Below are 27,087 nucleotides of genomic sequence, written 5' to 3' on the forward strand. Positions count from 1 at the left end.
AATATGACCAGGGATAAAGTGAAAATTTACATACTGAACTGGGAGACTCACTGTGACTTCTGCACAGAACACTGCAGGCACCGGGATTATACCCTCCAGGCAGAAAGGTCCTGCTCTGGGGAATCAGAGTAGGCCAAAAAAAGAGATCACAAGATAGTAATAGCCAGAATCCTCCAACCAAAGAGCGCCAGCAGACAGGTATATAGTGAGACCCTCCTCTGGACAAGCCCTGCTCAAGTTCCCAGAGCTTCCAATCAGCTTCCTAGCACCCCATTCCTGAATACACATGGACAGCTAAGAAGTAAATAAAGACAATGCACAAAGACAAAGCAAACTATTTATTAGTAACTAGAAGCCTGGTGCATGGATTCGTGCACTGATGGGGTCCGTCAGCCTGGCCTGCACCCTCTCACAATCCGGGACCCCTGGGGGAGATTAGTAGTGTGTGAAGTGGCAGGCGGCCAGGGAGGAACCCCAGGCTGGGTGCCATGCCACTCCCGCTCACCCCAGCCCTGCTGTGCCTGCCTCCGCTGCTGCTTGGTAGTGCACTGCCACAGAGATAAGGAGAGGCTCGTGCTGCCACAGCTGTACTCACCAGCTGTGAGCCCGGCATCTGGCATCTGGCAGTCAGCTGAGCAGTGCTCCTGCTGTGAGAATGCACTGACCACCAGGGGGCAGCTCCTACATTGAGCGTCTGCTCCCTTGTGGTCAGTGCACATCATAGCGACCGGTCTTTCGGCCATTCAGTTGCTTAGGCATATATATACCCTCAGAAGGATAAAAAGAGATATTGTATCCATAAAACAACAGCACACAAGAAAAAAATAACATCCAGAAAATTTAAAAGAGCTTCTAGTAAAAAATATGATAAGAAAAATTAAAAACTCAGTAGAAGGGTTGGAAGAGGAAATTGAGAAAATCACCTAGAGAAAAAGAGTCAAAAGTAAGAGATGGACAATTCGAGAAAAAGAATAACATTTAAAAATTAGACCAGAGGTGCCTCATTAGCACAGTAGGTAGTGCATCAGTCTCATAAAAATTAGACCAGGAGGTCCAAAATCTGAAAAAGAGAAGTTCCAGAACAAAAATTATATAAAAAACTGTCCTTAATATTAAGTGTATGTCCCCAGATTAAAAGCTCTCACAAGTGCACTGCATTATAAATGATAAAAGAATCATACCAGGTATCTCGAGAAAACTCCATTCGGGAGCAGAAACCACACTGTTATTTTACCAGGGTCAATGTATGATAAAGAATTGTTAACTTATAGAAGATGGTTAACAACCTACTAGGGGTATAAGGGAACTGTAAAGGGTGCAGAAGTAGCAGTGGCAAAAAGCAGCTTATTCCCTGTATGCTGTGGGTGATGGACAGTAATAACTAGCAAATCCATTCTCTTTCTCCCCAATGAGACTGAGATTCATATTTCTTTGGAGAGGGTGTGACTACTGCAGGAACAAGAGAGAGGGCCAGAGCTGGTCTGTAGCAGCAACTGCCAGTAGAGAATGCATGTTTGAGGGCACATCTGGAGGTCATCTGCACTGCCCACTGGCTCCCACACTGAATAATAGTAACAGAGGACCAGACCCTGAAAGAGAATATGCACATTTTCAGACCTGGGATCCTCCCTCCAGAGACCATTACTTCCTAGAAATCTGTTGAAAGATATACTCACCCAAACTGAAGAATGCACTTGATTAAAACTATTCCTAAATTTAAGCACTAATTATTTACATTATCCTATGTATTTAAATTAAAATGACAAATATAGTATGGCAGATCTCTATGCAGAGGAGAGAGGCTTCTGAACAAAAGGGGCTCATCTAGGAAGGGCAAGTGGGAAAATGAATGTTGGGTGGCAACCAACAAGATCTGACACCAATTCCTAATCAAATCCACTGTTTGAAGTTTATTAATTTGACTCTCCAAGGGCAACTTCATTTTTGAATTACTGAAGGAAATAAACATTTCAATGTCATCAGTTCTTCATTATTAAAATTTTCAGTTTATTCCATTCTCATTTTAGCCTCAGTCTTATCTTTACCATCATTAATAAAGTTGCTTTTATTCTTAATGTGTAAAAATTAGTATATTCTATAGTAAAACTTTTTATAGCTGAAAATCCAAGTTTTGCTATGTTTAGACAAATTGAACCAAACATGGATGCATAGAGGAACACATATTTGATGTTATAAATTTACACCAAAAACATATCTTAAGTGTTTATAGTTTAAATGGGTGGCAAAATAAAAGAAATTGTCTTCATAATTCCTTTAAAAAATACCATCTTTCTACCTTTTGGAATGCCGGTACTGTGTGATCATCTGAGTAATATTCAAAGGTGAAATTACATGCTGTTTGTCCTTGAGGTTCTTGCTTTTCCATTTCTCAGTAAGATGTTCAGATCACAAAATACTTCCTCACCTAAGGATACAGGATCGCTCTCAATCACACACAGTGAAATCCCCTAATTATATATGATTTCCAAAATAGGGAGAAATTGGATCTGATAGAATAACAATACCCTCTCTGCAGGAGAAAGCAGAGGCAGTTGTGGGCTAAGTTATAAACCTCTTTCTTATACAAGTGCTCAGAAAGATTCAGGATTCCCCATTTAGTGTGTGGAATCTGGCAGGTTACCCTAAGCCTGTAGAAGCAACTTTGTTTATAAACTGGATAGAAGGATGCATCTTCTTAATTATACCATTGAGGAAATACTTAGAGCATAAAAATGCAATTCTTAATGGTGACTGATGATTAGAAAAATCAAATTCCAAGTCTGAGTGAAAAGCTGAAACAAATATCCTTGGAGAATATGATTCAGACCTTGATGAAGTATCATTGAATATTGTTAGATAATTTATGAGAAAAACCCCACATGATTCTGATCTCTTGGCATTTGGGGCTGAGTTTGTTGTTTTGAATATGAAGTGAGTGAGCAAGGGGAAAAGGAGAAAAAGAGAGGCAAGGACCTATCTCTATGGAGCATACTCCATTTATCTGCCATCACACTGGGCACTTTGGATTTATCTCACATCATCTCTGCAAACTTAGGTGAGGTGGGCATCATCCTTTGCATTTTGGACATGGGGAAACTGAGGCCAAAGAGATTAAAGAAATTTGCCTAAAGTAAATGACAGAGACCATGGTTTAAACCAGAACTAACACTTTTTATGTATCAGTAGCAGGGTTTTTCAGCCGGGGCTAGGGGCAGGAAGATCACAGTCTCAGACCAGGGGTAAGGGTGTGCATTGTCCAAAATACTCACTGCCCAACTGGGCCCGCTTTTTCCCAGTGCCCCCTTTAGGGTTGCCTAGTGATTCACTGCTGTCCTGATGGGGAAAAGGGCCTAACCTTTAGGGACCTTCACTAGGTGAACAATAAATGCCTTGTAATCTTGCCCTAATAATTTGTGCAGGAGAGATGTTGAGGGATTAATCAGAAAACTTGAACCTCTCCTTTATAACAAGCTCAATTTTCAAGTTTATTAAAAAGATTTACTGGAAGTATATAAGAAATCTAAAAATATTATAAGTATAAATAAATTGTTTAAAGAATTCTACCACTGGTCACATGATTTCTATCAAGACACCAAATGATGGTGTGCATCCTACAATGAGGCTGATTGCCCACCCTTCGTGGAGAGGGTATGAGGCAGAGAACTCGACTTGCAAAGTCAGATGCTGCCTGGATGAGAACAGCTCTTCCAGTTAGTTACCTAACCCATCCATGGTGGGTTCTTCATCCATAAAAAGGCAGTTGTGCTTTGCTCACAGGTGGTTAGGAGATTCGTGAAACCTGGGGAGAGCACAGTGAAGCCCACGATCCAGCCAATCTAACCAGTCTTGTAAAAACCATGGGAAGATCCTCTGTAGCTTTTCTTTCAGGCATGTTCATTCACAGACATTCATAGTAAATCAGAACAAGATGTTTAAAACGGTATTTATAGACTTCAAGGTTTTCAAAATAGTGATAAATGTATAACAACTTTGTATATACATATATATGAATTAAAATGAGCTAATACCATAATAGCACTCAATTGACAAATATTTGGGGGATACATCTGAACTCAGCTTCCTTCAAGGTGCATATCCTGTGGGACAGTAGCATTGATTGCCAAGCTGATGCCCCTCCTCCCTGCATATGTAAACATTTCCCTTCCTATCTTTGGTTGGTGTGTGTATTCTTGAATTTTTAAGCAAATGATTATTTTGTTGGGTGCAGAGTATTCCAGCATCTAAATGTGCTATAATTACTTAACTAGTCCCAACTATTGGACCCTTAGTTTGGTTCTGATTTGTCATTACCATAATTAACCTATGACAAACATTCTTACGTAAAAAACATTGTACACATCTCTGATAAATTCCTTAGGATAAACTCTTACAAGTAGAATGTCTGGGTCAAAGGGCATGGATAACCTTAAAATTTTTGACTTGCCAAACTAACTCACATTCCTCTCAATGATTATTAAGGGCCCCCATTTTCCTTCTGACCAACATTGAGTTTTACCACTTCAAAAAAAAAAAAAATCTTTATCAATCTTAAACAGTAAGTGGTAGAAAACACCTGTCTCCTACTTTGTTCTGGTAAGTAAATACAGTATGGGGAAGGTAATCAAGTCTTGACAAGGCTAAGTTGTGATTCTGAAGATGAGGTTTCTGTGGACTGCTCTAGAGTTAGAATATGAAGGTTATATACAAAGAAAGCTTTTTGCCTCAGAACAGACTCTACGTGTCTGAATCATGAGTGAGGAGGCTTGGATTCTGGTACTAGCCAGTCAGGTTTCTTCAGGCTAGTTCTGTATTCTCGCAATTTACCTTAAATACCTCAGAGGAGCCAGCAGGATGCTTATCTATGTGGGTAAGTCAGCTTGAATCTGTGCTTTGGAATCCACCCTCCAGGGGCCATAATGCGGGCACTTCAGAAATGGCCTTCTAAATAAAACAGTACCAGAGGGTTAATTCATTAGTATAAGGAATGTCAGAAATAATTTTTCATTGATGAGATGAATGATGTGCAAGATATGAAGCTGACAAGATTGTACAAGTGTCTCTCTGTCTCTCTCCCTTTTTTTTGAGCAACATAAATGAGTTTGGTACCTTAATGTTTCTGGAGTAGTGCCCTGTCTAGAACTCCATTTGTTCCCGACTCCTCCACTTAATCAGGCATTTAGTTGCTTGATCTGGCTAGAACAGTGGTTCTCAACCTTGGCTGCACATTAGAATCACCTGGGAATCTTTTTAAAATCCTGATTTCCAGGCCTCATCCTCCGGAAATTCTGTTTCTTTGTTATGGGGTGGGGCCACAACATTGGTAACAAAGAAACAGAATTTCTGGAGGATGAGGCCCGGAAATCAGGATTTAAAAAGATTTCCAGGTGATTCTAATGTGCAGCCAAGGTTGAGAACCACTGGGCTAGAAGGGTAGCTGATTATGTCATTATAATACAGGTGCCCTTGCACCTGTATTATAACCAGATAGAAACTTTCCTGGTAAGGTTCCCACAGAGTGCAAAATAAGACAGTGAGGGGGGATTCCACTGAGCTTCTGGAAACATGTTTTAGACTCTAATGGTGCCTGCCTGGTGATAAATACCTTTCCTGTGGCAGAATTCAACCCCGGACTTGCTTTCATTATAACATAACACTAGGGAGTAAGGTTGTGGGAAGGAGACCTATCATTTCTAACCTCACTTCTGAAACTTTTTGCTCATCTGTGTGTGTTGCAGAAGGAATAAATTATTTGCCTTCCCAATTAGTTCTAAAAGTTCTAGATGATGTGGTAAAAGAACTTAGCATTTGGTTCAGGTTGCCTGGCATTATCATTCAATAGAAAGGAAATGTTATTTATAATATTTAATATTAATTTTAATGATGCTTAATAGAAAGTGAATGAAAAGGAAATTGAAGTGCAGAGAGAATAAATTTGAGAGGCCTTTCTTACTCCAAAATTCACGTTCTTTCTATTGTAATACTTGATACCCCTCTGATATGAACTGAATTGTGTCCCCCCCAAAATTTCTAAGTTGAAGCCCTAACCTCCAATGCAACTGTATTTGGGGATAGGACCTTTGAATAGATAATTAAGGTTCAATGAAGCCATAAAGGTGGAGCCCTGATCCAATCTGAATGGTGTCCTTATAAGAAGAGACACCAGGGATGCACATGAACAGAGGAAAGGCCTTGGGAGGACACAGCAAGAGGGCATTTGGCCTCAGGAGAAGAAACCAAACCTGCCACCACTTTGACGTTGGACTTCTAACCTCCAGGACTATGAGATCATGAGTTTCTGTTGTTTAAGTCCCCCATTCTGTGGTATTTTCTAATGGCAGCCTTATCGACTGATACACCCTCACCTTTGTGAGATGGGGCAGAAAGATGCTTAAGAGGATGATTGTGGTGAGGTTCCTGCTCAGGAAAATCAAAAGTGACAGGCTAAGGGATTTTCTGAAAAGAATCAGCCACCACAATTTTGTGAGATTATGGAGTTTTGTAACTTAACACATGGTTGTTATTGTTTTTTTATCTCCTTTAGTAAATAGAACCAAATCTAAATGGTTAATTGATTCAAAAAGTATTTATTGAGGACCTACTTTCTATCAGGCAAGGTACTAGGTAAGATGGTATCAAAGGTCTCTACCCTCTGGAGCAGTGGTTCTCAACCTTCCTAATGCCGCGGCCTTTTAATACAGTTCCTCATGTTGTGGTGACCCCCAATTTCATTGTTACAAATTGAACATAATTAAAACATAGTGATTAATCAAAAAAACAATATGTAATTATATATGTGTTTTCAGATGGTCTTAGGCGACCCCTGTGAAAGGGTCATTCGACCCCCAAAGGGGTCGCGACCCACAGGTTGAGAACCGCTGCTCTGGAGAGTTCAGTTACCTTTCAGACATCAGGGAAGGGCGCGGAAGTGGGGAGGCAGAGGGGGGGCGGCCTAGGAGGGGAAAAGGGCACAGGCTAATAGGGCAGAGGGAGACAGCCCCAGGAGAGGAAAGCTGGAGAGCCTGGGCCCACAGGCAAGGGGAAAGGAGAGGGGAGAAAGTAAGAGGCTTGGCAGTTCAAAGCCTGGGGAACAGTGGTTGAAAACTAGTAGAGACCAAGGCAGTGGCTCAAGAGGGTTCACCCAGGACCAGGGAGGACCCCTGGGAGTGCTGCATGGGTTGGGATGGAGGAGAGGAAACTGTAAATAAAAAGAGGTCCATGCCAGGGCTGGTGTGACTCTGATTGAGCATTGACCTATGAACCAGGAGCTCACAGTTTTGATTCCTGGTCAGGGCACATGCCTGTGTTGCAGGCTGATCCCCAGTAGGGGGCGTGCAGGAGGCAACCAATCAGTGATTCTCATCATTGATGTCTCTATCTCTCTCTCCCCCTCCCTTCCTCTCTGAAATCAATTTAAAAAAATACTGTTTTGTTTTTTTAAAAAAAGGCCCCGCAGCAAGTTTTCACCTGCTTATCAATTTTGCCTGAAGCCAAGCAATTTATATGTATTGTCTCCTGAATCTTCTTCTCTGGTAGCCCTAGTGCAGAAATAGTTTGACTTGTTGCTCAAGTTGATGGGAGTTTTGTCATCTTAATTAACTACCCAGCTCCATTACAGGTTGGAAAATGTGAGGTTAAGTTGAAAAAGTTCAAGGGGCTTCTCATTAGGCCTGGTAGTTGACACTGCCATGAAGTCAACATAGAGCTTCAGTGCAGTCCATAACCATGAAAATGAAGTTTGCTTCAGATAAATCAAAATGCTTATAGAAGTCAAATGGACTATCAGCAGATCCATTACCAAGAAGTGTCTTGTGCAGCGACCCTTTCATGCATCAAACAATGCTTCGTGGTGCTTTCCTGGCCCTGTTCCTGTAACTGTCCCTCTCTAGGGGAATAGTATTCCCTCACCTTGTCTGTCCTGTAGACAGGAAGGGAGGCAGAGGGAGGAGCATTGATTATGGAATTGGCTCCCCAGGTTAGAGAATCTGTGTTCTCAGAGATCTTCAAGAAACAGTCATTTGGCGCTGAGTGATTTTAACATTGATTGACTTGATAGATTTTTAAGATTCCCTCTAGCACTTTGACTTTGTGACCCTGATGACTAGGAAAATGTTCACTGATGTACAGACCTCACTTCTCAATTCATGTGATGCCATATTGCCAAGTTATAGCTGATGTTGGACACAGGCTTTGTGCCCACCAGAGTGATTGTTACCAGATCATAGCTGTTGGTATTTACATCAGTTTTAATTCAGATCACCTTCTATTCAATCACAGGTCATCTTTAGATGGTGGAAGATTTCTCTAAGGAGTGGGTATCAATCAACAAAACCTGGAGAAGTAAAAGAATCTCATGAAGACTTCCGAGAGAATTCACATCTTCAGAGTAAGGAAGCATGCTATGCACTTATTGCTGTTAAGTTCCCTTTAGGGATTAATTTGGCAGAGACGGATCAAAGACATCATCATTTGAGATATTGATGTCATTCTGTACTTAATTCAGTACAGTAGATATAGTAGAATATTGGATTCTTACAGCAAGTATTTATAAAATGCATTATTGGCTTAAAAAGAACCGTGTTGGAGAAAGACTGTCCACATTTCATGAATAAAAATCAGTCCAGGCCTTCCTTCCTTATTTAATAAGAGGCATGTGCTTATAAAATAAAGTAGGAAACACTTTCCATTTTCAAGTTTAGATCCATTTTATTTTCTAAGCCCTGTGGTACCTAACCCAGAACTAGATGTTTAGTAGTGCTGAATATTCATCAGCAGACCATGTGATTTTCAGACTGACTTCCACAAAACCCAGAGATGGGGGTTGGGCAGGACAGATTGGAGGTGATTGTTTTCTAAATAGAGGCTTAAGGGCCAAGTCCTCACCTGCCTCTTGCTTGCCCCAGGCACCTCCAACACCCCTACCCACCCGCACCTCCCCTCCCCCTCCCCCCCCAGGTAAGATAATAAGGGGAGAGTGACTGGGTGACATCAGGTTCAGGATAACCACTTGTGTATTTCCTGATCCTGGAGGAATGGGCAATAAAGTGGGAATTTAAGGGTCAGACTGAAGCCTGCCCCACTCCTTCCAACCCTCCTTTCTGGAGAGAAGAGTGGAGGGATTCAGTCAAGGAGTGCACCCACACTGGCTTTTAAAACTGCAGTTTGGAGAGCGGCTAATTTCAGGGCTACCTGGGGGCCTTTCTCCAAGAGTGGGGCTGAGATACCAAATTAAACTGTCCTGGTGAGTTCAAAAGCTCCCGTTTCTCACTTTTTAGACCTACAGCATCCCAGCAGAGGGGAGACCTCCAAACCACACTGCTATTCGTCCCCCTCCTCTCTTGGTTCTCAGGGAACCCCTCAGAAAGGCCTCTCTGCAGCGGAAGGAAGGGGGTGCTGTGGCACAGAGCAGGATCAGGGGCTCTGCCTCCACCCAGCATGGTGTGTAATCAGCTCTTAATCATTGGTTGCTGCTGTTGTTAAGAAAATGATGTTTGCCTAGGTTTCCATCCCATCTTTTGTCATAGTTCCAAGATCTCCTCCCCACCAAAATTTTCTCATCCAAAATAATTCTGTTTAAATCCTACACATTGGTGACATGTCTAGAAATCTGGGTTAGTCTTGGTGGCATCCTTGGCAAAGGACCTGACCTGTGTCACTCTTGCTTCCTTGGCTTCTCAGTAGCACTTAGCTTGAGCTGATATTTTCTTCCCTGACTTCCAGGGCATCTCGAGAGGTTGGATCAAGGCTCTGGCTTTAAATGCCACCCGTAAATAAACAAGCCCCTCATCTCCAGCCTGTACCTCTCCCAGAACTCCACACTCAGAAATGTATCTAGCGGCCCTCTCAACATCTCCACTTAAATATGTAGTAGCCTCTCAAATGTAACATGTCCAAAAATAGCTCCTGATGGTCCCCTAAAACCCTCCCAGGAAATCTCAGCCAAAGATTCTATAGTTACCCTTGGTTCCATTCTCTTACATGCTAGATTGAATCCATCGATATAACTAGAATCCAAACTGTGGTGACCCCAATGATGCCCACCAACCAATATTCACACTTTTGTGTAATCCCCTCCCACACTGTATCTAGATCAGTTGTGCAACCAATAGAACTTGGCAGAAGTGATGGTATGTCACTTTCGAGGTTAAGTTATAAATGACACTGCAAAATTGGCCTTTTCTCTCTTTTCTCCCTTTCTCTCTCCCTTTCATCACTTGATCTGGGGGAAGCCAGCTACCATGTCTGAGGCAGCTCTGTGGATAGGTCCATGTGGTGAAGAACCGAGGCCTTCATTGAACAGCTATGTGCATGAGTTTTTTTTTATAAGAGGGTCTTCCAGCCTTAGGCCTCAGATGATGCAACCCGTGATGTCTTGACTGTAACCTCATGAGAGGCAAAACCCAAACCAGGACCATCCAATTAAGCCACTTGTAGATTCCTGAACCTCAGAAACTGTGAGATAATAAATGTCTGTTGTATTAAGCCAGTAAACTTTGGGATAATTTGTGAACAACAATAAATAACTAATACACAAATGAATGCTTCTAACCATCTCCACTTCTGGTCCAACCAAGGACAAACTCTCTCCCAGATCATTGAACCAGCCTTCCATCTGGTCTCACTCTTTCCACCCTTGCCCCACAGTACTTTGTTCTCAGCACAGCAACCATTATTTCAACGTTTATTTATAAAACTAGAGACCTGGTGCACAAAAATTTGTGCAACCATTATTTCGTTTATTTATAAAACTAGAGGCCCGGTGCACAAAAATTTGTGCACTCGGGTGGGTCCCTCAGCCCGGCCTGTGCCCTCTTACAGTCTGGGGCTCCTCGGGGGCCCCTTACCCTGGCTGCTGGCACCAGTTTTTCTCTGGCGCCTGGAACCCAGGCCTTCGCTCTTCGCCGGGAGGGGCTGGCGCAGCGGGTGAGGGGCTTAGCTCCTCACTCGCTGCATGCGGGCCCCGGGGGCATGGCGGAGGCTGGCGTGCGGCAAGCCCCGGGGACGTGGCGGAGGCCAGCGCGGCAGGCTTCCCTCTTTGCTCTTCACTCACCACGCCAGCCTTTGCTCGCTGCTCCTGCCCGGGGCCAGCCGGCTTTGCTCTGTTGCTTGGCGCCTACGTATGCAAATTGACTGCCATCTTTATTGGCAGTTAATTTGCATATCACCCTGATTAGCCAATGGGAAGCATAACGAAGGTACGGTCAATTACCCTTTTTGTCTTTTATTAGATAGGATGAGACTTTGTTAATATATTGGTGTCACAATATTTCAGTTTTGAGTAATTTAAAACCTTTGCAGGACGTTTGATCCTGTCCAAAATGTCCATACCTAGAAACTGTCCCTGGGTTCACATAGCCCATAATGCTTTATTCTACCTTTGGTTTATGGGATTAATACCTTAAAAATACTATCATATTTCACTGGCCCAATAATTGGGTTGTGGCTGTATTGCCAATAACCGTTCTTGCCTGGGTAGCCTTGGCTGGTAATGGCCCGTGGGATTAGGCAGTTGGGTTGGGATTTGAATCTTTCAGGAGAACTGGATTTATATAAACTATGAACCAAATGTCTCCTGACATTTTGGACAGGACTGAATGTCCACTAATCGTTCAAAACTTATATAAAATGCCTGTTACTTCACAATATTCACAAATTCTCCCCTCCCCCCCTCAAAGCTGCTGTATTAATTATACTCTATCCACTGGGATACAGGAGTTTTCTTATACCTTTGCCATCACTAATTAGATATTACTATCTTTCTTCATCCTTTCCAGTCAAATAGTGAAATCAATATCTTGTCTAATTAGCATTATCCTGATATTGAGTAAGTTGAGCCTCCTGTCATGTTTAATTGCCATTTATATTCTTTCTGTAATTTGCCTGTTTGTATTCTTTGTCCATTTGTCTGTGAATTTTAAATTTTTTTTTTCTTTCTGAGACCTTTAACAATCGGAGGAAATGTCTATAGATTTTCCTCCCAAGTTAAATAAATAGGAACAATCAGGAAATTAGCTGTTGGAAACTTTAAAAATTTTTAGTTTAAGGTAAAAATGTGCCAATATAAACTCAATTGAAAGTGCTGAGCCCTAACCGGTTTGGCTCAATGGATAGAGTGCCGGCCTGCGGACTCAAGGGTCCCAGGTTCGATTCCGGTCAAGGGCATGTGCCTTAGTTGCGGGCACATCCCTGGTGCGGGGTGTGCAGGAGGCATCTGATCGATGTTTCTGACTCTCTCTCCCTCTCCCTTCCTCTCTGTAAAAAATCAATTAAAAAAATATTAAAAAAAGAAAGTGCTGATTCATGGGTTGAGATTGAATCCATCTTAAAAATAAGTTGTTTTCCAACTTATGTTCATTTTAAAGTTGGTTTCTTAGACCTTTTAATGAGTTCTAAGTGGTGGTTAAGTATTTAGGGTAATCCACAAAAATCCCTGTGATAAAACCAAATGACAACAACTCTACTTTCTGAACCAAATGACGAAGGTTTCTTATTTTGGATATTGCATGTGAAAGGAAATGTGGGAGATAATCATTTTGATGTCAAAGTTTTTTAATTCCCTTGGGCATTTAGATGATTGTGGGGAGAATTTGACTGAATGTTTGAAGTGAGAACTATAATGAAAAATTGATAATACTAATAAACATGAATGTCCTGAAATACTGAGTTCTAGATCCTAGGAATATGGGTATAGCAGGAATAGAAATTGGGAAAGACAGTCCTTACCTTCTTTCCAGCCTGGGCCAACCCCATGTATGGATCCATAATCCATTTTCTCTAGGTCCTTTCTCCAGCCTTCTATCTCAGCCTTGGACCTGCAGTTTCTCCTGCCTAGCCACCACCTCTGACTCTGCTCCTCTGATCAGTCACTCCCTGTCTTCAGCCTGGATTCTTGGAATTTCTGCAGACCTGGGGACATCTGTGAGTGGAGGGTGGAATGGGAGAGAGTTAGGGGCAGAAGAACTACAGGACAACATGGAGCCAGTTTCCTGTATATCCTCCCAGAAATGGTCTGTACACATATACAACACATGTTAACACGAAAAGAAGAATCTTATGCCTTGTGTTCTATACTTTGACCTTTCAAAGTTTTTAAGTTTAGAAATATCTTACACCTACAAAACAGAACAGAAAGTAATACCCAACACCACTAACTGAAAATATTAACATTAGTCACATTAACTTCATTTTATCCAGATTATCAAATGTGTTGGTGAAGTTATTCAGAATATCCTCTCCTTTCTATGTCTGTAGTATCTGTAGTGATGTTTTCTTTTTAATTCCTTGATTATGGTAATTTGTGCAACCCCCACACCCCTTTTTGTCTTGATGAATCTTGTTGAGAAGTTATTCATTTTATTAATTTTTTCAAAGAACTACTGATTTTCTCCATTTTAGTTATTGATTTCTGCTCTTACCTTTATTATTATTTCCTTCCTACCACTTTCTTTAGGTCTGATTTTGAGATGGAAGCTTAATCATTGTTTATGATTAAGTTTCCTGAGATAGAAGCTTAATCATTGTTTTTAGCTATCTCTGCCCACTAAATGTTCTTTAATTGCTTCTGTATCTGTATTAGGTAAGTTTTGATAAATTGTATCTATAGTCCCATTCACATTAAAATATTTTCTAAATTTCATTTTGATTTCTTCTTTGACTCATAAATTATTTTAAAACATTCTGTTTAATTTCCAGGTAGTTGGGATTTTTTTATTACTTTCCTTTACCCCAACTTCTGGCTTAATTGCATGTGATCAGAGAATCTACTCTGAAGGGTTTTAATTTTGTGTCATCCTTTCTCGGGGTCATATTAATCTTCTCTTTATCATTATACATGCTGCTGAAGCGAGCACTGTATTAATATCTTTTAAAAATTGTTAAAAAGTTACATATACAGCCGAAACCGGTTTGGCTCAGTGGATAGAGCGTCGGCCTGCGGACTGAAGGGTCCCAGGTTCGATTCCGGTCAAGGGCATGTACCTGGGTTGCGGGCACATCCCCGGTGGGAAATGTGCAGGAGGCGGCTGATCAATGTTTCTAACTCTCTATCTCTCTCCCTTCCTCTCTGTAAAAATCAATAAAATATATTTAAAAAAAAAAAAGTTACATATACAGTCAGATTTCTACCTCTTACCTATTTCCCCTTTATTTTCTCCTAGTAACTGTTCTAAAAAGTTGGTATCATTTCTAAACATATTTATTATACATAGTTACAACTATATGTAAATAATACATACTATTTTTATGCTTAAAATTTAACATAAATGGTATCATACTATATAGTTTTTTTTATTTTATCAATCTACACTGTTTTTGAGTTTTATCCATGTTGATATATGTGAATCTAATTCATTTATTTCAATGGTCAATGATACTCTATTCCATTATAAACCATAGTTTATTCAATCATTCCCCCTACTGAGGGTAGTTGGGTATACTAGTTTAGAAGTATTAAATCTGCCTGGTGAATTATTTTTTTTATCAATAAGTAATGGTCTTTTTTATCACCAATACTGAATTTTACTTTAAAGTTTATCTTGTCTGCTAGTAATATGTTTTCTTTTGGTTTGAATTGTTTTTTTTCTATTTACTTGTACTTTTCCATATCATTGTCTTAGCATGTCTCTAGTAAATACCATATGAGCAGAAATACTTGTGTGTATGCATGTGTTATTTGAGAGCCTTTTACCTTGCCTGATTAGTTCATTTACATTTGTTATGATTACCACTATGCCAGTAATTTCTATCGTATTATTTTGTATTTTTATCTTTTTTTTAATATATATTTTTATTGATTTCAGAGAGGAAGGGAGAAGGATAGAAAGATAGGAATATCAATAATGAGAGAGAATCATCAATGGACTGCCTCCTGCATGCCCCCCATTGGGGATTGAGCCCGCAATCTGGGCATGTGCCCTTGACTGGAATTGAACCCGGTACCCTTCAGTCCACAGGCTGATGCTCTATCCACTGAGCTAAACGGGCTAGGGCTATGCTTTTATCTTATACTTTATCTTTGCTTTTTTTGTTTGGCTCCCATTTTCTCCTTTCTTTTTGTTTTCTTTATTCTATTTTTTCCCCTTAAGACAGAGTTGGCATTTGCCCCTACCTTGCACTTGTGGCTGTGTGACCTACTTTTGCTCAGTAAGATGTGAGCTAAGTTCTTTCATAGAGCTCCCCAGAAGGGCCCTGGAGACAGGGACAGACCCAGCCTCCATGGACATTTTTGTTCATTGCCCTGCCACTTTTACCTGCTGCACCCTGGTTGATGTCTTGGTACGGGAACCATGTTAGCATGCCCCCCAAGGATGAGAGCCACATCCTAGAATGTGAAACAGAGATAAAAGGACCCTGGGACATTAATAACTTAATAGAGCTCTGGCAGCAGTCTGTGCGGCCTACCTTCAGAATCTAACTGTGGGAGGGAGAAAGAAAAATCCTAGTTGTTAAGCCACCTTAAACTGAGTTTTCAGTGAACCAATTTCCAACTGACTATAGAGCAACTATTTTGGAAGTTATATTTTTTTCTCCCTTCCCTTCTCCCTTTCTCCTTTTATCCCTCTTTCTTCCCCATCTCCCTCCCTTCTTTTCTAGATTTTAAAAAATTACACTGGTAATATGGGGTTATTATAGTGGTAAACAAAAGCCTTCACAGCCGAAAGCTTTTCTAAAAGAAAGGGTTTGTTGAGCCTTATGCCAGCCAGAAAAAGGACCAGGTCCTGGGGTGTGCAGCCTAACCCACAGCCAGATGGAGAAGACTATAAGTCTGCCATCTTGGCACTGACTGGCTCTTTTCTGCATTAAGTTTGGGGAAGAAAGATGAAAGTTGTTTTGAAAGAATTTACATTGGCTATAGATAAAGGGGTGGGAGGTGAAGCAAATGAGTTCTGGGACAGGTGCAGAGCCTGGAAGGAAGAAATGTTGGTTCTTTTGTATTGATTTCGGGCGACAGTCTGGAAAGTTAATGCATAAGCAAGATGCTGTGGCACTAATGGTCAGCTATTCTCTCTGGATAATCTCTGAAATAGCCACCTGGAAGTTAGCTCAAAGTTTCAGCATACACTCGGGAATGTAAGCAGTCTTTTGTTGGTTTTGCCCTGTAGCTGTTAACTCATTAACCTCTCTTGTCTCTTCCTACCATCCTCTGGTCTGCTGTAATTTAATTTAGGACATCGCAGAATTTTTTTCTTGTCAGTAGAAACATTAGAAAATACAGACAAACAAAATAGTAAAAGTCTCTCCAGATTTAACCACTGTTAAAATTTGAATATGTATCCTTCCAAACATGTTTTCCTATTTATTAGCTATTTTTTGGTTATTCAGGCAGCTTGGGTTAAAAAAACACCCCATTTCCCCTTATATTGAACATGTGAGGTAGATGATTATATTGGTTGATTCTTTGTGAATTGTTTCCTAATTTGGAAATCACAAAAACGGTGTGAAAAATATTGGGCAAAAGTTAACACAATTTTCATGAAATATTCATCTATTTTTCTCTTTGCCTCTATTTTTGTCCTACTGTGTAAAGATAAGGGTAAAAAGAAGGTAAAGAGGGCCCTGGTTGGTGTGGCTCAATTGGGTGAGCGTCATCCCAGGCACCAAAAGGGTTACTGGTTCGATTTCTGGTCAGGGCACATTCCGGGTTGCAGGCTTGACCCCAGGTAGGGGACCTATAGGAAGCAGCCTATCGATGCTGTGCTCTCACATGTCGATAGATGTTTCTTTCTTCTCCCTTCCTCTCTCTCTAAAAATCAATAAACTATTTTTTTTTTAAATGAAGGTAAAGTGGAAGGAAGAAACTTTGGTGGAGAAGCTACAAATAACAAGAGAATAATAATTAAACAAAATTAAGAGTTATATATTTCGGATCCATCTGAGGAGAGAAGAGGTGGCAGAAAAACTACATGAACCAGCATCTGTGCCCAGGCAGGAGGTTGTGAGGGTGGGGATGATGATGTTGCTGAGACTGGTTAAGTCAGATGTCTGGACTGGAATTTATGCTGATGAGATCAAGGGGATGCAGTCCATCACTATGTTACACACTGAGTGTCCTTAAAAGGTTCTGACCCTCGGGCAGGGGTAGCAATGGGAAACAATCGCCTCCAAATGCAGGCCACTGGGCCCACAGGCAGCTTGGTGAAAGTAGGAATGACTCAGCATAATATCATGGCACTCTCAGGGAAAAAGTGCCCCCAAGCCTGCATCTTACTGATAATGATCAAGTTTTATGTGACTGCACATGATAATCATCTTGGTTTGTTGTTTTCTTTGAATTACAGTTCAAATTGCCTTGGTGTTTGGTGCAAGAATATTGGACTATGTCTTCAATTTGTGTGAAGGTAGAATTGACTTCCTTGAGCGGCTCTCAGACGATTTGCTCATGAGAATCATTTCTTATCTGGGCATTGAAGATATCGCCAGCCTTTCTCTCACATCACACAGATTTTCAAAGGTAATGGTCATATATTTTGTGTCCATAGAGAATGTTTCTTGTGCTTTGTCAAAGTTGTTTTTCTGTATTTTTAAAAATATGGCAGTGATTTATTACTTGCATTTATTTCAGCAAGCATGTGTTGAATATTTACTTTAAAATTTTTGTAGAAATATGTTTTCATTGATTTCAGAGAGAGGAAGGGAGAGATAGAGAGAGATAGAAACATCAATGATGAGAGAAAATCATCGATTGGCTATCTCCTGAATGCCCCCTATCGGGCCTGAAACCCAGGCATGTGCCCTGACCTAGAATCTAACCCAGGGGTCCTCAAACTACGGCCCGTGGGCCACATGCAAATACAAATATTGTATTTGTTCCCGTTTTGTTTTTTTATTTCAAAATAAGATATGTGCAGTGTGCATAGGAATTTGTTCATAGTTTTTTTTTTAAACTATAGTCCGGCCCTCCAACGGTCTGAGGGACAGTGAACTGGCCCCCTGTTTAAAAAGTTTGAGGACCCCTGATCTAACCAATGCATGTGATAATGCTCAACCAACTGAGCCACACTGGCCAGATCTCTTAAGTTCTTTATTTTATTTCAGTCTCAAAAAACTGTATGGTATAGATCCTATTTTTCATTCTTACTTTAGGGATAAGGAAGCTACGAATCAGCAAGATTAACTTGTCTAGGGCCCTACAGCCAGTAAAGGGCAGAATTGAGATCCCCAGGCATTCTGTCAGCCAGTCGGTGGGCCAGTGTCACAAACTTTCCACTAAGGGACATACGCAGTTAGCAAGTGGTCACCGAGTTCCTGCTGTGGGCCAGGCACTGTGCTGGGTGCTAGGGACTTGAAGGTGGTAAGATTGACATGGTCCCTGCATTCAAGGAGCTTACACCTGAATGAGGGTCAGAGGCAGTACACAATGAACTGTCTGGACAGTGATGGCTGTGATGAGTACTCAGGGGACTGGCGTGGGGTCCTATGAGACATAATTGACTTGGAGCTTCCTTGAAGAAGGGACATTTACCTGACTAGTAGGGGTTAGCCAGGCTGAGTGGGAAGCAGCCTGATTAGGCAGAGGGAGCTGTGTGCCAGAGACCCTGAAGAGTGAAGGACAGAATAAGGCCAGTGCTGCTAGAGCAGGGACGAAGCTGGAGAGGCTTTTGGAGGGTAGAGCTGAGGGGAGATGGGGCAGATGACAGGGATGTGGACAGGTGCTGTTTTAATCCTACCAGACCTGAGGCCCTGAACCTAACTGTCCCCTATACCTGGGCTCCTGAGTATTAAAGAGAAAAAACCAACGTGATATAGAAAAATGTTAGTTACATGCAAACAAGTGGTTAGAATAAGATGGAACTTGGAGACATTGTAGAAAATAGGTCTACCTTTCATCTACCTTTCGTCTAGCGCCAATATTCTACCTTCGTCTAGCGAAAAATCGGTACAGCAGTCTAGTAGGGTTAATGGATCCTGTTGAAAATGAGAGCTGCAAGGTCACCTTTATGAGACAGAAAGGTTTCTAGGCCAGACCTGACTCTGCAGCAATGGGCCTGTCTTGGAAGCATAACGATAAACGTGGAGACACAGTGTGTGGATTCAGAGGTGGAAGGGGGCCCTAGCCCAGGAGAGCCTGTGGTGCCATCCCATGGTCAAGATAGGAAGTTTCCACTTATCAAACTTCATGCCACCAGCAATCAGGACCTTCCAGCTGCCAGTCCTTGATCTGACTCTGTCGACCAAGTCACAGAGCCTCCATGGACAAGTTCCCGTAGGTCTGGTGGGCTGGCTGTCTATATTTCTCAGGGCAAACCACTCCTCTGGGAGCCTGGCTAATAGAAGCAAACCCCTGAAAGGCGAACCCTGGGGTTGTGTTAAGCTCACTAAGGTAATGCTGCCGTGGGAACCTGCTTGGGGGCCTGCTGGCTGGCTCCAGTGGTGGCACCTGGCATTGATACTCTGCTGTTTCTGCAAACTGCAGCAGAGTAGACCTGAGGAAACCCTCTACAGCTAGATGAGAAGGCCGAGGCACAGATGGGAGGGACAGTCATGACTAGTATATAAATGTGTTCATCTTGATCATGACTCAGGAACACTGAGGAAGAAAACCTCTCCTCCGTCACGTTTTGGCTATGGAGAAACAGACTTTCCTCGTGCCCTTTGACCTTGATTCCCAAGTCTGGCCACCTGGAAGAAGCACCCAGGGAGCAGTGGAACTGGTGATGCCCAGCCCCGAGGGCCTGATTCCGCAGGGCTGAGGTGGGCCCAGCATCTGTGTTCTTCACATCTTTTCTTGTGTTTACAGTAACCGGAATCTAAGAGTCTGGTCCAAGAATTTGACCCATGGATATTAAAGTTGTACAGATAAAATATCTCAGATTCTAAAAGGCTGGAAGCTCGGGGTGGGAGAGGGATTTTCCTGTCTTTACTGTGTACAGGCCAACATGTGTGTTTTAAGTCCACAGGAGGCCAGAGTGCTAGGTTCTGTTCTTAGCTCAACCACTTCCCATCATGAGCCTTTGGCAGCTGTACCCTTATCCTCTCTGAGCTTTAATTTCCCCATTTGTAAAAGGAGAGGTTTTAAGGAGATAAGCCCTAGGATTCCTTTCAAACTTATGTATAGTAAGTTTATAGCTTATGTATGTTAAATTCACGTGTCACCACGAGGGGGCGCTAAGCCCACAGTTTGCTTTGCTTGGAATCAAAGTAACTGGAACCTTAGTCAGGATAGATACCTCGTGTTTTGCAACCTGGCATCTACCAAATAAAAAAGCCCCAGGGTTTGGTAGTCTTAGATGGGAGTATTTTATGATGAACTTATAATACAAAACAAAACCGTAAATGTTTTCAGTATAAAATGAGTCAAATGAAATTATGCTGGTGGAAATTTCAGCTCTCTTGAGAATTCTTTCTCTTCTCCCAAAACCTCATAGTTTTCTCCCATGAAATGTGTCTACTGGAAACAGGATAGTCATCTATACTAGTATTAAAGTTTAAAAGGAACAGATCTGTTTTGTTTTTAATATTTTGACACTTTCTAACTTTTTCCTTTGCTGTTTATATTTAGAATATATTGTAATCTGAATAGAGAAACTAGACCTTGAATGACTGTTGAAGATGGATTAAGATAATGCATAACCTGCCTAACATCAAAATGTTTGTGGGCCGTCACTATCCTATATTCAGTGTTGCTGTTTAACATTATGTGAATATAATAGTTTTTACTCTAATAGTGTGTTAATAGCAGGGGACTGATGAGAGGTGTTACCATAACTAATGGTGCCATCTGAAAAAGTCCTGCTATTAGGAAATCTTGGGTAAATGGAAGCTGAATTGTGGCAACTTTGACGTTGGAAGGAGGGAAAATGGATGTGTGCAGCTATTGGGCCAGAGGGGTCTTGTCTGTCTTTAACCTCATGGCCCCTGGTTAAAGCCCAAGGCTGTAGAAGAGTGTCTCAGAGGAAGTTGTTCCCAGAGAATGGCTCACTTTGCCAGGTGCATGGGGCAATGACATGTGTGCAGAGGACTTGGAGCAAAACTTGTGGTACCAGGAAGGAATAGGTTTTCCATGTGCCTGCTGGCAATCTCTGAGGGCTGCTTGGTCATTTTGATGAAGTTCAACACTGAGTAGCCTGCAGGGGAATGAGCTGTCAGCTGTGCAAACCCAGGGCAGAGATGGCTTGAGCAAGGGCTTAAAATAGATGCAGGTTGGCCAGCATGGCTTAGAGGTTAAGCGTTGACCTATGAACCAGGAGGTCACGGTTTGATTCCCGGTCAGGGAACATGCCCTGGTTGTGGGCTCAATCCCCAGTAGGGGGCGTGCAGGAGGCAGCCGATCAATGATTCTTTCTCATCATTGATGTTTCTATCTCTCGCTCCCTCTTTCTTCCTCTCTGATATCAATAAAGAAAATTTTTTAAGAAAAGGGATGCAAATTTAGCAGGAATTAGCTGCTCCCTATTAATTCATTCTAATGCAGTGCTGGGTGGCAGATCAGTTGATTATACCATTATCAGCCTCTGCTATGTGGCTAATTAGAAATTAGCTAAGTAATGTTGTTTTCGAACTACATAGAACTATCTTTCATTCTGCATCTTAAATGACATCAGGATTTATTCAGTTAATCAAATATTGCTTTGTCCTTTAGATCTTTGTGCACTTGCCTCTTTCCTCAAGTAGGAAGTTTCTGGATGCAGGAGCTATGCCTGGCACCTCTTCATGCACATGCAGTGTTTCTTCCCATGTCTCACAGGCAACAGGACGTGGGTAGTGACCTCATGAGTGAGTGTATGACTTGCACTAAACCCACACGAGTTGTGACACACTTCTGACTTTTTCCTCCCACAGCTGTGCATGTCTGACAAACTGTGGGAGCCAATAATTGAGGCCTCTGGTGAAATCACCCCTGCCATGAAGGCTCTGGCCCAGGACCCGGGTTGGAGACAAAAGTTCTTCATTCGAAAGTTGCATCTCTGCAAGAAGCAAAATCAAAAAAGCCAGGCAGACAGTCAATGATAGGGATGTTGAGGCATGGCTGCGTTTTTCTGCTGTGTCCATATCTCTTCTGTTTCCTTTCATTGAAAACTAGGAAGCATTGCTGGTTCAAGGAGTCATCTGAAAAGCACAACGTACTTACTCACAGATGCAGCAAACCCCACTCTGCAGGGCCTTGCCTGAACCACAGTCCTTCCGGTGAAGGTGAAGGTCAAATCATGGTCCACACAAGGGCTGAAAGACAGGAAGCCCACCAGCGATGTCTTCCCCATCCTCCAACACCCAAAGGAAAAAAGGCTGCTTCTGCAATAAATGGCTACCAGTGGATTTTTTATTGCATATCTGTTTCATCTAGGCATTGGAAAAGGGAACCAAGCTTTTAAATTCTTTGCTGATGGTCTATCATATGAATCCATTCATGGAGCAGGGGCCACGTGTTGCCAGAGGGGCAGTGGCCTGGGTGGCACTCCCATGAGTGTCACTGTCTTCCCAATTCTGTTCCTTGTAGTTTACATTCAGGACCTGGTCCTGTGGGCCCGGGATGCTGGGCATCATCTCGCCATGCAGACAACCCCTGCCCTGGCCCTGGGGTATGGCCATGCAGACAACCCACGACCAGGCCAGGCATGCTCCTTGCAGATCTTGTTTAGAGCTCAGCCTCCCAGGACTTCACATTGCCAAATAAACCTATAAATATTTCCTAGAGGGATGTGTTTCCCAAAGGATGTGGACAGTTACCACTCTTATAACTGTGATTTTTAAGAACACAAGCTGTGGGTAACTGTGTAAAAACCTGTGGTTTGTATTCTTTTAACTTGGCAGAGGAGTAAAAACACTATAGTTTTAGGGGAGGGAATGCCACCTTGCTGAGATGGGTTATTTAAAAATAGTTTTCTTCCTGCGCTTTCGTGAGGTTTAAGTCCCCCAATGAACTCATAGCAGTGGATAATCTCATGACTCCTTTCAGGTTACAGAACAAAGTTGCTTTCAACCTCCCATCACCTTTCTAACCTCATTTCTTCATTCCTGCAGCCTCTACCTTGCTTCCTAGAAAACAATGACATATGTAGCTCTCCACCCCACGTCCTCCATGTCAGAGGGACTCCCCTGATGCAGTGGGACCTCCCTAAAAGTGCAGAAGAGGTAAACTGCTGGCTGTCCTCCTCCTAGATTCTTCTAGAATGGTTTCATAGCTATGGCTTAGTGACAGATATTTTTTCGTTTTTTTTTTTTAATCTTCACTCAAGGATATTTTTCCACTGATTTTTAGGGAGAGTGGAAGAGAGAGGGAAAGACAAAAAGAAACATTGATGTGAAAGAAACACTTCGGTTGGTTGCCTCCTGCATGCACCCCGATCTGGGCCGGGCCAGGGAGGAGCCTGCAACCAAGTTGACTGGAATCGAACTCAGGACTCTTTGGTCCGAAGGCCGATGCTCTATCCACTGAGCAAACTAGCGAGGGCTTTTTTTTTTTTTTTTTCTTTTTAACTAAACCTGTGTTAATAGCAAATCAGATTTTAACCCCCATTCACATATACCCTTAACACTTGGTCATAGATTCCCGGGGACATCTGTGAAATTAAATGTCAGCTGCTGCCTTGCAGGTGAGGAGCCTGTCAAAGTCATGTCTGGATTTAGTCCAAGCATAGAGCAAAAACCTTAATTGGCGAGAGACCCAGGCCTTGTTCTCTGCTCAGGAGTGGTCCTGTGAGGTGTAGGGTGACTGGCAGGCAGGCAGAGGACACCTGCTTCTGCACGGCTCCTGCTGCCTACTGGTATTTCTCCCTGAAGTTCCTTCACTTTTGGCCAGGTTTTCAGTGACAGAACACAGGTCAGTACCATGTGTGTGCAGCATTTATGTGGATGTACAATTTGGTATGTCAACATAACTGTATGAATATAAAATTACAACTCATTTGTTGCATTGATGCAAAATGTCAACAGCTCAAAAATGTCATGGATTGTGTTTTATCAACTAACAGATTCTAAAAGCTTATGGGTGTGCATAATGTAGATTCAACAGGAATCAGTGAGAACACACATTTGGCCACTGGAAAACTTTTAGTATCTGTATATAATACTGTAATATAAAAATAGATGCTAAAGGTAAATAATTAAAATGTTATTAATGTGTTGATCATTGTTAAAGAACAGGTTTAAAACATAGATTACTAAATTATTAAGGTATAATTATTTGCCTTAATAATTTGGGTGCCTTATTACCTGGCAATCATTATTTTTGCCAAAACATGAACAATATCATCAACCTAAAATCCTGCATCCTCTGGGGTGGAAACATTTGCCCTCCCCCCTCCTCCTTTCCTTGTTAGATCCTCATGACAAGCCATCAAGTGAAAATATGGCAATGCTTTGCCTCTCTATTGACAGCTTTCATGGGGATGGATAAATCTGCTTTGTTTATGACACACCACTTCAGAGTGAAATGCCACAGCATTTTATAATCTTGCTCTTTCTCATCTTTCCAGTGAAAAGTGTTTCTACTGTTATCATTTACCATTGTAACTACCAAAGTAAAATATTGATTTTTTTATGTTTTATATGCTTTAAAGTTAGAACAATTTATTAATGACAAATGTGAATATTTAATTTATAAACTAAAAAAATAAATATATTTTACCTAATATCAATTTCTATTACTGCTTTTTTGGCATATTAGGTGCATTAAACCTTGGTAATATGGGATGCAAAATATTTTATTTTACCGAGTAGGCCCATGAATTTGGGTGAGATTGTGATTTGGGACGGGGGTAGGGACAAATCACGAGTCACCATTTGTCATTGTTTTCCAAGCTCCTTTTACATGGTGGTCATCAGCCCTCATTTATTCCCCCAGATAAACTGACAAGATGCTGAAGAATAATGGAAACATAAAACACTTGTGCAGCATAGTTTTTTGATCTGAGTTTTAAGGTAATGACCTTTATCTCCAGTTTGTGTTAAGAAATATTATGAGAGAGGGTCCAGGTTTTTCAACTTTGAACAGTTGGTTTCGACTTGAAATGTGTATCTTTAACTGGATGCAAAACATTATCTAGACAAGGTACCACCATACTAAAGAAAAATGTGCATCCGCAGTTAAAAACAAATGTCTATATTGTCATTTTACAAAATACAATTATTGTCTTAGCTTTCCTGTTATTGTTTTCAAGTGAGATCATCTACACAATGGGATATCATGAGTTTGCCCTTGAGACATGGGACCTCTAGGTCTGGGAGCTACAGAGCAAGACTCCCAGAATATTCCAAGCTTCGATGAACTAAATTAGTGTCCGTTTTTCTATAAAGTATCTTAAATTCATTTAAATAATAAGGAGCATCTTCAAGATGCTCATATGCTCTTAGAAAAATCTAAGTAAAGGATTGAGTAAAGGAATTGAATATGATTCGCTGGTTCTTGCCCAGACTCAGTCCTCTCTTCTTCCTGCCACTGTCCTCCACTACCTTGTCTGACTATGGAAGAGGCTCTCAGTGCCACTCAGACCCTCTCTGCTTCTGATTGTTGGTCCACACAGTTCATTTGTAATACCCTTAGTGCACTGCCAGTGGTCTCTGCTCTCCCGCCATGGCTCAGCTCCCCACTCTTTGGCAACAAATGCTGCTGCTTCTCAATCTTTGCAGTTCAGCATCAGCATTCTTCTCCCACCTCGCTGCTCTCTGAACATTTTGATGTTGGAGACCTCCAGGTCACATAAGCCACACCATTATTATTTTTAAGGGTGGATCATGAGCTTTTAAAAGGGAGTTTAGCTTTCTTAGCCATAACTGCACTATCTGAGCCTAAAGATGCTGAAAAAGTTGTCATTGAAATCTTAAAACAAAACATGACTCAAAGGTATCTTTTCCTTGACTTTCTGAAGTCAAAATTGTACCTTTTCAGTACCTCTTAAAGTGTGGCATTTTGAGAGCAATCATTCAGAGTTTACAGAAAAGAGGAATTGAATATTTTAAATGTGGATGTGATGAGCTCATTAAATGCCAAAAATTGGTCATTAAAGCTTTTCAGACCAGCAATGCAAAAGCACTGAAGTACTCAGTAGGGTAAGAGACTGCACTGGATTGCCTGCAGAAAGGCAGACAGGCCCGCAGCTGACACTGCTGAATGCGTGTGTGCTGGGTGGAGTGTCAGCAGAAGACATCACAGAGGTATCACTTTCTAATGACTCAGTGTCTTATCAAAGTAAAGATTTAGCTGAAGACATGAGGCTGAGTTAATATCTGCAGATCTTTACTTTTGTCTTCCAAACAGACAAGTCAGTAGATGTGTGTGGATTCATCGTTTTCTTGCATTCATTATCACACCAACTAATCAAAACTCCTCTCACGTGAATGCTTGGAACAGTCAACATACTGAATACCATTATTCATTCTCATGGTTGCAAAAGCAACCGTGGGTCAAACCCTGGTGCCTTAGTGTGAGCCAAAGCAGTGACAACATGTTCTGGAGGTCATGTTTTTCACTGCCATGTGCTTGCAGTCAAATAATGGCAAGATTTACTTAAGGATGTCCTGGTGAAACAGTAAAAATCACTGCATTCTATTCAGTCTTTACCTGAATCCACATCTTCTTTTTAATATTCCTTGTGGCAAATGGGGAGTACATATGCACATAGCTCATCTGCTTCTAATCCAAGCCCAATGGTCTTGATGATAAGCACTCGTGTACCTGAGGTGCAGCCTGAACTGCTTTTTTCATGAAGTGCCATGTTTGTTTGTTTGGCAGACACGTTACTGAAAAGGAGGCTGTCACTTCAAGGAAAATAACTGCAGTACTTGTTGCCAATGGTAATATTTAAGCTTTCAAAAGGAAATTAGAATTTTGGAAAATGTATATCACCCTCCATGAGAAATAATTGAGAAATAATTCACATACCATACAATTTACCCCTTTAAAGTGGTTTAGATATATTCACAAATTGGTGCAATCATCACCATTATCTAGTTCCAGAACATTTTCATCACCCCCAAAAGATACCCCATGCCCATTAGCAATCACTCCCCATTCCTGTCTCCTCTTGGCCTCTGACAACCACTAATATACTTTCTCTATGAATTTGTCTATTCTGAACATCTATAATAATAAAAGTGTAATATGCTAATTAGACCAGACGTCCTTCCGGATGAAGCCGCGGTGGTGGGGGCCGAGGC

General features: G+C 41.6%; 1 protein-coding gene across 3 annotated transcripts in view; it reads left to right on the top strand.

Moving 5' to 3' along the window:
• FBXO36 (F-box protein 36) overlaps nt 1-23,211 on the top strand; it is a 62,624-nt gene extending 39,413 nt beyond the window's left edge. Inside the window, exons 2-4 of one of the 3 annotated variants that reach the window (XM_036318838.1) lie at nt 8,275-8,383; nt 17,274-17,446; nt 21,775-23,211. In XM_036318838.1, coding sequence (XP_036174731.1) covers nt 8,275-8,383; nt 17,274-17,446; nt 21,775-21,942 — 450 coding nt within the window. In that variant the 3' untranslated portion in view covers nt 21,943-23,211. Of the gene's footprint in view, nt 1-8,274; nt 8,384-12,775; nt 13,689-17,273; nt 17,447-21,574; nt 21,753-21,774 lie in introns of those variants that run through there. The other 2 variants (XM_036318839.1, XM_036318840.1) reach the window with 2 other exon arrangements.
• The last annotated feature ends 3,876 nt before the right edge of the window (nt 23,212-27,087 follow it).

The sequence above is a fragment of the Myotis myotis genome, unplaced genomic scaffold (genome assembly GCF_014108235.1).
Source record: "Myotis myotis isolate mMyoMyo1 unplaced genomic scaffold, mMyoMyo1.p scaffold_m19_p_8, whole genome shotgun sequence".
In the NCBI taxonomy this organism is placed as follows: Eukaryota; Metazoa; Chordata; class Mammalia; order Chiroptera; family Vespertilionidae; genus Myotis; species Myotis myotis.